At 41.0% G+C, this 15,632-nt stretch overlaps 2 protein-coding genes across 2 annotated transcripts; one reads left to right on the top strand and one right to left on the bottom strand.

The window, feature by feature from the left end:
- Positions 1-2,296: 2,296 nt before the first annotated feature.
- HRG_10501 (uncharacterized protein) lies at positions 2,297-2,590 on the top strand (the record flags this gene model as incomplete). The annotated part of the gene is made up of 1 exon (XM_044868972.1): positions 2,297-2,590. The coding sequence occupies one exon, from the start codon at positions 2,297-2,299 to the stop codon at positions 2,588-2,590; it is 294 nt and encodes a 97-aa protein (XP_044715714.1).
- Positions 2,591-14,699: 12,109 nt separating this feature from the next.
- On the bottom strand, positions 14,700-15,059 carry HRG_10500 (uncharacterized protein; the record flags this gene model as incomplete). The annotated part of the gene is made up of 1 exon (XM_044868971.1): positions 14,700-15,059. One exon carries the CDS (start codon positions 15,057-15,059, stop codon positions 14,700-14,702), a length of 360 nt encoding a protein of 119 aa, XP_044715713.1.
- Between the last annotated feature and the right edge of the window lie 573 nt (positions 15,060-15,632).

Genomic DNA, 15,632 nt, shown 5'->3' with positions numbered 1-15,632 from the left:
TAGTATATCCTTAATCTATACTAGTAAGCGTTCTATCTTATATATAAGGACGTCGACGTCGGCTTAGTATATAACCTAATAATAGATTATATAGCCCTATTAAGTTAAGCGAGCTATAACTATTAAGCTACTATATAAGCTAATAAATATTATTCCCTTAAAGTTTAAGATATTAACTTTATTTAGTACTAAGAAATCTTATCTAAGTAATAATCTTATAAGTAAGGTTTAGACTACTTAGGCGCTAATAGTAAATTACTTAACCTTAAATCCCGTTTTTTATTTTCCTAGGATATTAATTATTAAGGTCGCTTAACCCTTAGTTTAGCTTTCCCCTATACTAGATAGTAGGACCTATTAGGTTATATTAAGGGTTATATTACTAAAGTAGTTAAGCTAGTCTTCCTTAATTATAAAGTAAGCTATACTAAAGTCTATATATACGTTTAATAGCTAGTCTAGGCCTTTAGTTTTAAAGATAAATATCTAGGTATATATAAAATAGGACGGCTTTAATAAATCTAATATTTCGGTTTATAGCGCCGCTCTTATAGTTAGCTAGTTTCTTAGTATTCTAAGTAAATAGCTCGGTCTTATAGGTTTTACTTTTATTATATTAGGAATAAATAGGATCTTATCTTTTATTTCTTTAGTTTCTTCTCCTATATTAATAGTAGTATCCTTATCTTTTAGTTCTTTATCCTAGGTAAATAAGATCTAGTTTTATATTTTATAGGAAAGATAGATCCTACCTTAGTCGTTAGTTAGTACCGCTTAAAGCTAACGGGCGAGGTTAATAATAATTAGGTTTTCCTAAGAGCCCTCCTTTAGTTTTAAATCCTAAGGCTATAGTCCGGTTTAAGGACTAGTTAACTAGTTTAGTACTAAGCCTATATCTACTTAGCATAGATTATTCTATCTTAATATAGTTATTATATTTCCTTTCTATTAAAATTTATTACGAAAAAGATATAGCCGCTTATTAAATATAAGCGACAGCGTTAATTAACGTATATAGTATACGCGACACACCCCCTTAGGGATATCGGGTTAATTCGTCCCGGGATACCTAGATATCCTAGACTATAGCGGGAATTTTTATATAGGCAGGCCCTATGCTAAAACCGCGCTTAATTGCGCTAGCGGGACTCGAACTACGGGCCTTTCGGGTAGTGCGCGCTAGGCTAGCTAGAAGAAGTGCGTGCGTAGTCACCGGGAAGTTCCCGGAGGGGTAACCCCTCCGCCTAGGCTTATAACTATCACGAAAAAGATATAGCCGCCTATTAGATATAAGCGACAGCGTTAATTAACGTATATAGTATACGCGATAAGATTATCCTTATTCCTAGGGTTTCTAACTAGTTAGTTTAGCTATAGATAAGGTAGAGTTTATTATAGTCTTATTATTAGTTTTATATAACCCGCCTTATATACGTTCTTTTACTATATTACTTATTTTTCCCTATAACCTAACTATTAGCTTAGTTTCTAACTATAGGATAAGTTACTTATAGTTATTAATCTAAGTATTAAATAATTTTAAACTAATAGGTTAGTAGAATAATTCTTATAGTAATATATCTAGTCGTTAATAGACTAATATAATAAGGTGCTCTTTTAAGTATAGTACTACTTTTACTTTTTAGTAGAGCTGTAGGAATGTATCTATCTAGTGGTGTGACCAACCATGGTTGGCACGTGACCCGTACGGTCACGTGTGCGGCTGAGGGCAGCGTGCCCCCTTTCTCCACGCTGGCCTCTGCCTCCTTAGATAGAGAATCAAGACGAATACAACATCAGGTTAACCCTAGTACCGTCTCATTGCAGCAGCTGCCGCAGGTGCCTACCACACTGATCAGTGACCGGCCCACGCCCGTCACAGACAGCTAAGTAGAAGAGACAAATTCCTCAACCTTCGAAGGTGCTATAGTCCGCGTCACTTTACTGTGGCCCTGAGTAGCGCTCAGAAGAAGGTTATTTGTGCTAAGAACAAGGAATCTCCCGCTGGTTTGCCCAGCCGCGCGAGAGTCCTTCCAACTGTTGATTACGATCGCCCGCTAGTTTGCCTAGCCGTGAGCACCGGAATCGACAGGCGACCACATCGCAAACAACTAGTAAGAACGTTCGACCCTTGACGTTAAGTAGCAAGATCCCCGTCAGTTCAGTCTGGCCGCGAACGACCTACTTAGTACGCGACGCTCGACCTCCTATTAGCGACAACTCGTATACGAAGAGACCAATACGAACCCCACATCGTCTCATTCATTTGATCACGATAGCCCCGACCGCCCGAGCTATGTCCCCAGAAGCCCAGCTCGAAGAAATATGCGACCAGATGCAGGCACTAGACATCCAAGCATCCGCATTCCGACAAATTAATATCGACCTTTGGGACAACGATATCACACACGACGAAAAGGACAAGATCGCAGTAACGACATATGTGGCAAAGTTCATATTCATCGTTCAATCTGGCAGTGATCAAGGATACGACCTCCTTGGTTACTTCCAACAGCATTTTGAAGAATGGACCGAAGACACATGGGACCGCGCCCGAATGAATACAAGAGAGCCCTCAGGAAACTACTAAGGAAAAGAGGTATCTACACAGGTTCACAAAGGGGAAATTCGCAACACAATTTCTCATATTACAAACTATCGAGAACCCACAAACCTGGCCAGAGCAGGAGTTTACGGAGATGGTGTTTGATGAGAGGACTGCTGCCTTCAGGAGGCAGACAGCATTACTAGGATCAAATGCTTCCACTAATCCCCATCCGTCTCAACCTCCTTCACCATCAGTTACGCCCTTAGCAGCACCTCATCAAGGTCTTAACGAACCACAACCTATTAAGACCCTAACGAGCCCTCCTAACGCACCTACTCCTGCTCCGACTATCCAAGATAAACCTGCTCCGACCTCTCTTACTATTCATCCGACTTCCTACCGCTTCCAGAACCCCGATCTCGTCCAACCCGTCACCAACCCCATCCCCGAACACTTATCCGGCCCTGCAACCTTTGGAGAATACATGAAACTCCCCCCGGATAACATCCCGAACGCTATCGTCGATAGCGACATCCAGCAGAAGTTTATGAAGACCTGGAACAAAGATCGGAACTACACAGGAGAGCCGTACGATCTCCTTGATGATAAGCTCCGCCTCTTCTTAAGCAACTGCTCTCATATCCAAGTGAAACCGTCACAATTTCACGCACTCTTTCCCGGATCCTTGATGGAAGAGCCCAAAGATTCTATCTTGATAAGATCACATGGGCTACGACGTTCCGACAAGCGTATGATATCTTCAAACAACACTTTGACACGGAAGTCAACCATGTCCACTACCATACTGACTGGACAACAATAACCTTTAACTCCATCCGTGCCCAAGATGCTTCGAAGACCCCACACGAAGTGCTTCAAACCCTCTTTGATAAGCTTCAGCTCTGCCAACGAGCCCTTGGCAGGAGTACGGAGGAGACCTTCTACTGCGTACAACGCTTATGAAAGCATGCCGTGGAGTACCCGAACTCCAATACGCTCTTTTCAAACCCGCCGATAACGTCGAGCACCTTCTTGCAGATCTTCGTGCATCCGTTGAAACCCATCTTGCCCTCATAACAACTTCTCAATTTCCCTTGACTTTGCTGGATCATTCGATCATAACGATCCACGCCATCAGTACTACCTCGACCGTCGATACAATAACAACCGCTCTCGAGGCAGATACGGATATTCAGGTCAACGACCCAGCCGCGGATACGGACAAAGCTACAACCGTAAACTACCGGCCTCAAAGCCGTAGTAACTACAATCCTAGCTACAATAACCGCAACTGGACAAAGAAGTGTTTTGTTTGTGGACAAGAAGGCTGTTGGTCAACTAAACACTCTACGGATGAACGACAAAAGGCCAAGGACCAACATATCACTCAATGCCACTTCATAGGTGTACAACTCACGGACATCGGAGGCTATATTCTAGACTACGAAGGTCATGAGATGAGCAGCTTTGATGACACTGAAGATACATGGGAAGAACATGACAATAGCACCAACGATCACCCGGAACAATGGCAAGCAAGCCAAATGCTCTGTCAACAGGCATTCAATCATTTGATCACAGGAGAAGACGTCTATCAGACGGATCAAACCGTTGTTCCAGCCTCGCAATTTATTATTGAAGATCGCTATTCAAGGGATAGATTCCAAGGTATCATGATCGACACAGGTGCAGCAACATTCTCCACAGCAGGATATTCTCAGTACATCGCCCTACAACGAGAAGATCCTTCTGTAGCTCTCGACAGCTCTACATCCGGCCAGGCCTCCATCAAATTTGGCAACGGCGACACGATTAACTCCTTGGCACAGTTGCCTAAAACACCCTCGGAAGGATCACGTTCCACATCCTTCAAACCCCAACTCCCTTTTTGCTCTGCCTTGCTGATATGGATCGACTTGGTATCTATTTCAATAACATCACAGATACCATCAATTGTAGTAATCATTGTACTAATCGCCCTACCAGCATCCCAGTCATCCGCAAATGGGGACATCCTGGTTCTTCCTTACGAAAGATGAAGAGTCTATCTCGTTTCTTACGGAAACAGAGATTCGTACACTTCACCGACGCTTTGGACACCCAGCAGTCCCTAGGCTCCATCACCTCTTGAAGCAAGCCGGGCACAGTGACGTCTCGATAGACACATTAGAGACTATCTCTAAGTTCTGTCACCACTGTCAAATGCACTCACAAGCCCCACGCCGCTTCAAGTTCACCCTTAACGATGATCAAGAATTCAACTACGAAATCATCGTTGATGTGATGCACCTAGGAACACCACAACGCCCTGTTCTACACGTTGTGGACTCAGCTACTGCTTTCCAAGGAGCCAGATTTTTACCGTCAATGTCAGCTAAAGATACATGGGAGACCCTCCGGACCCTCTGGATCGACACGTATCTTGGACCTCCTGATACCCTCCGTCACGATGCAGGAACTAACTTTGCTTCTCTCGAATTCCGGAACGAAGCAAAGATTATGGGATCAAATGCTCTCAAGTACCTGTTGAGACGCATTGGTCCATTGGAAAGATTGAACGCTATCACGCACCCTCCGACGCGCCTTTAACATCCTCCATGCTGAGATTGGCCACACCACTTCCGCCGAAACAGTCCTTCAAATGGCTGTTAAAGCAATCAATGATACGGCAGGACCTGACGGTCTTGTGCCTACGTTGCTTGTTTTCGGCGCATACCCTCGCGTATCTACAGACTCGCCCCTTCCGCTTCCACCCTCAAAAGATCGGAAGCTATGCAGAAAGCGATGAAAATGCTCCGCCAACTCTCGGCAGAAAGACGAGTTAAGGATGCCCTCCATGCACGCAACGGCCCGAGCACGACAGAAGTGCTATCCTCCCGCTGCAAAGTGAAGTTCGCGTTTGGAGAGAAAGACGGTTGGCAAGGACCCTTCAAGATTGCATCGATTGATAGCCATAACATCACCATTGACACAGTCAACGGCCCCAAGTCTTTCGATCGACCCTTGTACAACCGTATCTGCGTGATGATACCACTCTTTCCGACCCTACACACGACACAGACCCTCAGGCATTCGTTCAGATCTTAATGAACAACCGGCTCAAGACCCCGTTAAGACCCTAACGGACCTGCCTGCCCGACCCGAACCCCGCCCCCGCAGAGGACGCCCACCAGGATCAAAGAACAAGCCAAAGGATTTGATCATGATGGCCCAAGCCGTAGACCAGAGCTTCTTGACCCAAAAGGAGGAAGATGCACAAGCTCTTTCCCTCAAGCTACGGTCTGATGGCATAATCACCTCTCCTGGTGACCCTTCGAAGAATCCGATAACAAAGAGATTACTGACCTCGTTGGCCGCGGTGTATTCCAATTTGAACGATACGATCAAATGAGTCATGGAAACTATAGAATCTTTCGCTCTCGAATGGTTCGTGAAGTCAAAGGAATCAACACTAAGCCCTACGAAAAGTCTCGACTTGTTATTCAAGGACATAACGACTTTGAGAAGACCACCCTCCTGACGCAATCTCCGACAATTCAACGCGTTAGCCAGAGACTCATCCTCGCTATTGCCCCCGGACTTCTTCAAAACTACGGCATAACCCTCTCCCTCCGTGATATCACTCAGGCATACCCGCAATCCCAGACCAAGCTTTCCCGGACCATTCTTACGTATTTGCCCACGGAACTACAAGGCAAATACCTAACGGAACAATTATTCGTGTTATTAAGCCCCTGTACGGTATCGCAGAAGCCGGAGTCCATTGGTTCCGCACATATCAGCAGCATCACCTCGAAAAGCTGGATATGTCTACCTCCACCTATGACTCCTGCCTACTGATTTCGAATACTGGCCCTGACACGCTCGGTATTGTTGGAATGCAAACTGATGACACCCTCATCCTTGGAACGAACAACTTTTCTACCCGTGAAGAAGAAGAGCTACAAAGGCAGAATTTCGTTCCAAGCCCAAGACTGACATCACATACGGAACAACGGTTGACTTTAATGGTGCAAGACTGACGTTGCTGAATAATAACCCCCTTAAGAAAGGATCCCTTTTACTTCAACAGAAGGGACAAGCAGCAAAAATGACCACCATTGACCCTAAAGCAATTGATCGTCACCAGCGCTACGTTGAGGAACGAGCGCGAGCCTCATACATTGCTTCAATTGCTCAACCGGAAGCTTCTTTCGATGTTTCAGTCGCCGCCCAAGTACAGACCCCTGAGGATAAAGATTACGCAATTTTGAACAAGCGACTGCAATGGCAAATGGATCACCAACTACGTGGCCTCACGTACAAACCAATTGATCTAGCTACTGCAAAGCTGATGGTTTTCACCGATGGTTCTTTCGCAAACAACAAGGACTTATCCTCCCAACTAGGATTCGTCATTACCCTCGTTAACGAGACAAACCACAAAGAAAAACAGTTCGAGATTAGTGGTAACATCGTACACTGGAGTTCAACAAAGTGCAAACGTGTTACCCGTAGCGTCCTAGCATCAGAGATCTACGGTATGGCCAACGGATTCGACATAGGCATCTCCCTTGCGATGACTATGAAGATAATTACGGAACGACTCAACCTTCCTCCTATCCTCTCATCGTCTGTACGGATTCGTACTCTCTCTACGAATGCCTAGTCAAGCTCGGTACGACGAAGGAAAAACGATTGATGATTGATATCATGGCCCTTCGCCAGTCATACGAGAAGAGAGATAACAGATATTCGTTGGATCAACGGCGCAGACAACCCAGCAGATGCAATGACGAAAGCATCACCAAACCGAGCCCTGGAACGCTTCATCGATACCAATAGTCTGACAATTCGAGTCGAAGGATACGTACAACGTTCCTAACCGCTCCTTATACCTATGATCAAATGATTGCTCCTATCAGGAAGACCCCTTCACTTCTTCCCAGATATCTACAGCTAAGAACAAGACGTCGGACCACTTTTTGGCAATAATGACACGCCCCTCACGGCACATTCCTTCACGGCCTTAACGCTACTATCCTTTAGACCCGTTCAAGGTGTTGCTGTGCTTCTCACAGCAAAAGAAGAGTTGCCTGTGTAGGAATGTATCTATCTAGTGGTGTGACCAACCATGGTTGGCACGTGACCCGTACGGTCACGTGTGCGGCTGAGGGCAGCGTGCCCCCTTTCTCCACGCTGGCCTCTGCCTCCTTAGATAGAGAATCAAGACGAATACAACATCAGGTTAACCCTAGTACCGTCTCATTGCAGCAGCTGCCCCCTTTCTCCACGCTGGCCTCTGCCTCCTTAGATAGAGAATCAAGACGAATACAACATCAGGTTAACCCTAGTACCGTCTCATTGCAGCAGCTGCCGCAGGTGCCTACCCACAAGAGCTTTAATATCTATTTATAAAAGTCGGCTCTATTTATAATATCTAAGGTAGTAAATTATTCTATTTATAACGATCTTAAAGCTACTTTTAGCTAGATAGTAAAGCGTTTTTATAGTTTAGTATACTAAGCGGTATATCCTTTATCTAAGGTATAAAGTATAGCTTAGTTAGATTTACTAAGATCGCTAGAATAATATTTTATAGCGGTTCTATAAAGTAAGCTAGGAATTAATATTATTAGATTATTAACGTATTTTAGTCCGCGGATAGCTACCTACTTTAAGGAATCGATAAATCGATCGATGCTTCTATATATAATTATTTTCTTAGTTTCTTTAAGGACGTCGAACGTTATATTAAAGGGGCTAGTAGGGTTAAACTTCCCTATATCCTTTAGTTTAATATATACTAAGGGTGCTTAAGGAGGGTTTACGGTAGTATTATCCTTAGTTTCTCTTACTATAGCTTTTACTAGTAGTCTTATAAGAGCTTCTTTTATAGTTAAACTTACTAGCTAGTTCGCTAGGGTTATTATCGCGAACGTACCGCTAAGGGTAGTATTATTTAAAGGTTCTTCTTTATTTTATTTATTATAGTTTAGCGAACTTCTTAGTAAACTTCTAGGGCTTTATCCTTTTAATAAAGGTAGTTAAGGTAAGGTAAGGGAAGCTATACTATACCGATTTCTATATAGCTCTATTACTTATAGCTAATATTACCTTATTATTAGAACGTATTCTAGGTTATTAATTCTTTCTTATAAGCCTTAATAATTAGCTAGGTAAGCTAGTAAGTTATATTATAGAAGTTCCGCTCTTAATTCCTTTAAGCGTTGTTCCTACTACTAAGGTAAGCGATCTAGCTATCTTTTATTTTTATAGGAACTTAATAGGAAATATCCTAGAAATAAGTATCTTTTTAACCGCTAATAGAAGCTCTATAATACTTAAGCTTTAATACGTTAAAGTTCTACCTTTATCTAGACTTCCCTAAGTATTTCTTCTATAAAAAGAGATTAAGAAGCTAGTATTCTTTAGTACGCGAGTAAGAGCTTTCTTCCTAAGAAGATATTAAGGTTTATAGGTTAAGGTTAACTTATCCCTTTCCTTATTCTTTATCTTTTATTCTACTAAATATAAACGTTAAGAAAATAGATAGTTAAGGGAATTAGAATTACTACTATTTATTATATACTAGTCCCTTAGTATAAGGCTAGTACTTTAACCTTACTATTTACTTAGATTTAGTATAGGTCTAATAGGTAATTAAACGAACTAGCTACTATATATAGTTAAACGTATTATATAGACTAGCTACTATATATTATTACGCGCGTTAAATATAGACTAGCTACTAGTCTTATAAGTTAAAGTAAGAGTAGTAATAACTATTTATATTTTTCTTTACCCGCCTAAGATTTAGCGGGTTCTCTATCCTTTATATATACTATAGCGAGTATAAGACCTTACTTAAGGCTTTAACCGAGTAATATCTTAACCTTATAATCGTTAGATAGTAGTATAGTATATTAGCGGTATTTCCTAGTATTTTCCCTAGGTAAGTATAGGTATTTCTCTATAATTTCCCTACTATATTCTTATAGTAACTTCTTAAGGAAATATTAGTATAGTCCTTAAGGAGCTATTATTACTTAGGAAATCGTAGTATATTCCCTATATAATATATCCCTAGGGGAAATCTCTAAAAAATATCTATATAATCCGCTTAGTTATTATTTCTAGGATTTCCGGGTAATTTCCTAGAGTTTACCCGGTAGCTTCTAGGTTCCTTCTTCCGCGGGGAGCTTTAAGGAGTTAAGGGTAACTTCCCTAAAGGAAGTAGATATCGTTATAGGTACCTAGATTATCGACTATAAGGTATCCTATAATATTATATCCTTTTATTAGTTATATAATTTATTTATTTTATTATTAAAAAGGCCCTTTTTATATTAATAACTAATATAGTTATTTTAACTTTATATTAAGTCTTAAGTAACGATATAAAGTTATTAAAGATATCCTTAATACTTATTTTTCTTTTTATTAAGTAATAGAACCTTATAGATATATCTATATAAGTAAATAAAGCGAAGTTCTTTTCCCCGTTATATACTATTATAGGGCTAGGGTAAAGGTTAAAGCTAACTTATACCCCTAGACCTTTAGGCTTTAAAGATAGTATTTTTCTTAAGACTTCCCTCTTAGCTTTCCTTATTATATATATCTAATAACTATATATTATAGGGCCTTAAAGCTTAGTACTTAAGTAGGCTTTTAATAGCTTCTTTAGTAATCCTAGACTAAGATACCTAAGGCGGCGATACTATAGGTTACCTACCCCCTTAGTTAGTAGCTTAGGCGCTTATATAACTACGAATACCTATTTACGCTATAGGAGTGTTTCTATTATAAATTAACCTTCGAAGTCGGTTAGTTTAATACGAACCTCCTTTATAGGTTCTGAATAAAACTAGGAGAGACCGCTATAGTATCTTTATAGACGAGAAGAATCTCTTTTATAGGTTCTAAATAGATATATCTTAAGAGCTAGTTTTAGAATATCCCTACTATTATCCTTAGCCTAGCTAAGAAGATACTTATTAGTATTTTTAAGATAAAGTAGGTATTTAATAGAGTTATCTTTCTATTATTAATTATAAGGATAACTACTATTCTTATTCTTTATACCTTAAAGGCTTAGTCTTTAACTTAGACTTCGTCGTTAAAACCTACTTAAAGGTTCCTTCCTAGAACTAACCTAGGTTATTAAAGAGGTTAATATCGGCCCCTAAGTTATATATTAATTTATTAGTAAGTAATAGCGTTCCCTTAATAGCTATATTTACTTTAGATAGAGTAACCGTATTAATAGTCTTTCCTAGCTTATTATTACTAATAATAGTATCTATTAGTTCTCTTCCTTTAAGGTAGGAATTAAGGGTCGAGGCTATATATTTCGCTTTCTTATCTAGATAGTCCTTTAGCTATTTTTCGATATTTTATTTAGCTAAATTACTATATTTCTAGCTTATTAAGGGCTTCTTATTAAGTATTACCTATAGTAAGTAGTAATTTTCCTACTAGCTTATTAAGCTATTAACGTGCTACTTATAGCTAGCGTATTTAGCTTAGTTATCTATTTTCCTAGAGATTTAATTAGCGCTTCCCCTTTTTATAAGTAGTTATAACTTCTTTTTATAAGTATATTCTTATTTAAAGTTAGCGATTAGGTTCCTTAAGGGAAGTTAATCTTTACTATATCTTTTATTATAGAGGTTAAGAGCCCTTATTATTATATATTAATATAGGTCCTACTTATCTACCGCTATAAGAAAGTCCTATTTAATTCTTATATCGTTAAGTATATCGACCTTAAGGTCTCGTAAATCTATAATAATTTAGTCGAGCTATTATACCTATGCTTTCTAGTCTCGTATACCTTTTTTATTAATAGAGTTTATATATCTCTTATAAATTAGCCTTTTCTCCTTTGCCCTTAAAGGTAGGGCTTACTTCTTTAATTCCTTAATTTTCTCTCTTAGGCTATTATATATTAGGGTTGCCCCTTAAAGCCCTTTACTAATCGTTTTCTTAATTAATTCTTTAAGTGCGATTAAGGCCTTTTATTAGACCTTATAGCAATCGAATTATAGCTAGAACCTTTTCTTAAGGTTACGAAAGAAGTCCTTTATATCTTAGTATCGTTTATTATAGCCTATTCGCCTTATAAGGAACGTGGCCTCGGTTTTATCTTCTCGTTAAAAAGGTCTCCCTCTAAGGTTAATAATAAATTGCTCTTAGTCCGGCTATTAGGGCTATTTAAGCTCCTTTATACCGTCTAAGTTAGTATATTCTTAAATCTCGTAAGTCTAAGCCTACGATTTAATCCCCTTAATCTATAAGGTCTAATCGAGGCTTTCCTTTAGTCTTATAATATAATTATCCCTTCTTACTTCCTTTAATATTATCTTAGGAAAATTAAGGGTTCTAGCTTAATAAGTAATATCCTTCTTTAAGGGATACGTAATTTATATAATTTATATATTTCTAGTAGTGCCCCTTAGTATAGCTAGGTTCCTTGCCTTAATACTATAATTTAAGCGTTATAACGGCGTTAATAGCTCGTAAATAGCTTTAAAGGTAATATCGGCGGGTAAAAGATAATCTAGCTATATAGACTAGGCTTATAACTCTTAAGTAGGGGCTTAAGAGCATAGTAAAAGAAGTAGGGGCATAGAAAGATAAATTTTATAATATATATCTTAGTCTATCTATTAAGATAAGGGAGGGGCTTATATACGTATAGCAACTATATATAGCTAGCTAAAGGAGGGCATTAAGATATTCCTATACCTAAGTTAAGCCTATATAGTATCCTTAGGCTAGGGGAGTTATATTAGTTAGGTAGGCTTCCTTATATATAACTATTAGGTCTACTAGGTATAACTTTAGCCTCTTATACTTACTCTCCTTAATATAAATAATAATATACTATTATATAAATAGTAGTACTCTTCTACTTTAGTTATAAAGCTATTCCTTTTTCGTTTATAGATTATATAAATCTATTAATATATAATATAAATCGTTAATATTAATAAGATATATAAAGTATTAATAAAGTATAATATCTTTCTACTTATATCCTAGAAAGTAAATCGGCGTTGCTAATATACCCGTTTACTTATCTAAAGTTATATTATAGAGAGCTCTAAGGTTTTAAAAATTATAATTTATTTATTTTCCTTCTTATTATAACGATTATACGACTATATTTCCTAGGAGTATAGAGCTTCTAGTAGCTTATATACAACTTATATTAGAGCCCTAAATAGCTAGTTCTCTCTTCTTTATATTAATTAGGCTGATTACTCTTATACTACAAAGCATGTCGACTCTAGCAATAAACGGCAAGTTTCTGGCCCTTCTAAGATCAGCAGAATCTCTGGCCGTCGTGATGGCGGCTCACCTTTGGCGCCGGGAACGCCCCCTGGTACTGGCACTTTGCCTCTGCCTTCGAAGGGGGTCAAACTCCACCCGAAGAATCTCGACGCCTTTCACGGCGGTGCCTGCAACACCTCATTCGTTTGCCAACTTCGCAAGCCACTCGGCCAAGGTGCCGATGACAGAAGACATGGAACTAGGGTTCCCGACACATGTACACTACCAAGATTGCTGTGCGGCAACAGCTTGATGGCGGACCAAGCAATCCACTATCCTCAGCCTGTGACCCATAGAGCGACCAGAAAATGAGGTCAACAGCCCTGACTCGGCCCCGGCCGGCTGCCCACCGAGCCGGGAAAAGGAGCTGACATAAGCGGTGCCCGACATTTCGCATCAAGGGGGCTCGCAGGGAGGTCGAGCACCAGCGGTGCACCGCGAAGGAGAAAGCTTGTCTGAGGCAGTTGCCCGGATGTTGAGGGATGGGAATTGTTAAGCCGAGATAGGTACGAGTAGAGTCTGGATAAGGCTAAGTGCATTATGCGTCTAAAGTTACACATTGTTTCTCTCAAGCAGGGGCTTGAGAGCACAGTAGAAGAAATAGGGGCATAGAAAGGTAAATTTAGTAATATATATCTTAGTCTATCTATTAGGATAAGGGAGGGGCTTATATAGGTATAGTAACTATATATAGCTAGCTAAAAGAGGGCATTAAGATATTCCTATACCTAAGTTAAGCCTATATAATATCCTTAAGCTAGGGGAGTTATTTTAGTTAGGTAGGCTTCCATATATATAACTATTAGGTCTACTAGGCATGACTGTGGCCCCTTATGCCCACTCTCCTTAACAGTTTCTATCTCTTACCTATACTGCGAATATTCTATACTCAGTACCTATATTCGACTCCAGAGGTACGAGGCCTCAAGATAGCTTGACAAAGCTTGAGCTCCGTACAGGTACATGGTTGCTTCCTTGCAACATAAAGTACGGTCCTGGGCCGCACGTGGCATGGGGATGAAATGTGGATCGAATGACAGTTGAATAATACACCGTTTACTGTTATGCAATACGACACTACAACACATAAAGCCAAAATTGGGTGGTCCTCGAGTTGTTAAGATCAGGCCTCCTTAGTAGTTCACGCAGTTGACTTGCTCTGTAACATCGTAGAAGGAGGGACGACAACTTGATAGGCTGGCTGCTGCCGAGCCAAGTCAATTACAATGGAGACTTGTGCGTAAGATACAACCTGCCGGATTTTTGAAGCTTTTTGCGCTTGGAGAACTTTGTATAGGTCATGTAAGAGGGCAAATAGTTTAGCGACGGGTCTGTCCGGTATAGGCCGTGTGCCCCTTAATTTGTGCATAGCGGGGGCATCAGCTCATCTGCTTGAGTCTGCCACGGTGACAAATATTCAAGGCTCGTTGAGTAAATAGTCTTTTTGGAGCTTCGGGCAGGTGGGCCATCGACACATGGCTAAACGCCCAACTAGGCACGGCTAAGGGGGCAAGTCCGTCAATAATGACTCTGGCTTCTAAAATGTACCACATAAAGATAAACGCGAAAGTCTTCTCGGCGTCTGATTCAGTTGTCTTTCTTTATACTCAGTGTCGAACTACGAGGATTGGTAGATGGCCGAATTAAAAAAAAACTGCTTTATATCGCTCATTGAACTCCAGCCCGTTCTAGCTAGATCTAATCTCACTCACTGGCTTTACAAAGGGCGGTCTGACTCCAGATTTCAGATACTGCATAGTAGTTCAACAGCAACTTCATTCATTTAAGTTGACGTCAAAATTACATTATTCAGCGTTGGCGCGGTGGTCCCTTAAGACGCCTTCTTGAGGCCCCCGAGAGCCAAACCGCCCTGGACGATCTCCGGGATCGACTGGCCCAACCCAGCACCGCCGTTTTTAGCATTGTTAACGGTGTTGGTGATCCCATCAGCCAGAGTACCCGCCCCTTGAGCCGCTCCCCCCCCACCCTGGGCAGCCTCGGCCTGGGTCCCGTCCGCGTCAGCACCGTCGGCTGCGTCGCCAGAACCTCCGGCGGCGTTGCCAGCATTGGCGGCTGCGTTGCCAGAATCTCCAGCTGAGGCACCAGCACCGCCGGCACCGCCGAGAATGCCACCAAGAAGAGCACCCAGTTGTCGCTGCTGCAGCTGTTTGACTGGAACTGGGCCAGCCATTCCAAGCCCAATAAGGACCGACAGAACAGTGACTGAAAATTTCATCTTCTATAGCCGGGGCTGAGGGTCGATGTGTGTTCCCGAGGTGATGCTAAGAACTGTAAATGTTCGATTTTGACTGTGTCTTCTGCATGGACTGTCAGTTAAATTTAAGCCTCGATGGATCGTCAGAACGAACTAAGGGTAATATTAGATATTTAGTTGGTCTGGACTCAGATGCAGCTGACTGAAAATTGCCAGGGAGCTCTTCTGCTTAAATGCGTGCTTCTGCGCAGACCTTCGGACACGGCCCAAGTCCCAGATCTTTATAATGTAATCTATGCTGAAGAGCACTATTGTTTCACCGTCGCTCGTTGCGTCAGCTTCCGATGCCGTCCGCCACCCTAACCCACTCATCCTCGACACTAGATTGTAGCCACTAGCTAAATCTCATCCACCTTCGTGGTCTGATGGTCCTTCACGAGATTTATGTATGACTACAGCAAATGGCCGTGCGCTAGTTTTGCCACCTTCTCTCGTTGCTGTATTTCATGGTCGCCGATGATATCGTTAATACAGCTCGTAGATTCATGA

This window comes from Hirsutella rhossiliensis (assembly GCF_020360975.1).
Source record: "Hirsutella rhossiliensis strain HR02 chromosome Unknown scaffold00016, whole genome shotgun sequence".
NCBI classification, from domain to species: Eukaryota; Fungi; Ascomycota; class Sordariomycetes; order Hypocreales; family Ophiocordycipitaceae; genus Hirsutella; species Hirsutella rhossiliensis.
Note: the sequence above shows the minus strand (reverse complement) of the source record. Positions and strands in the feature narration are given on the sequence as shown.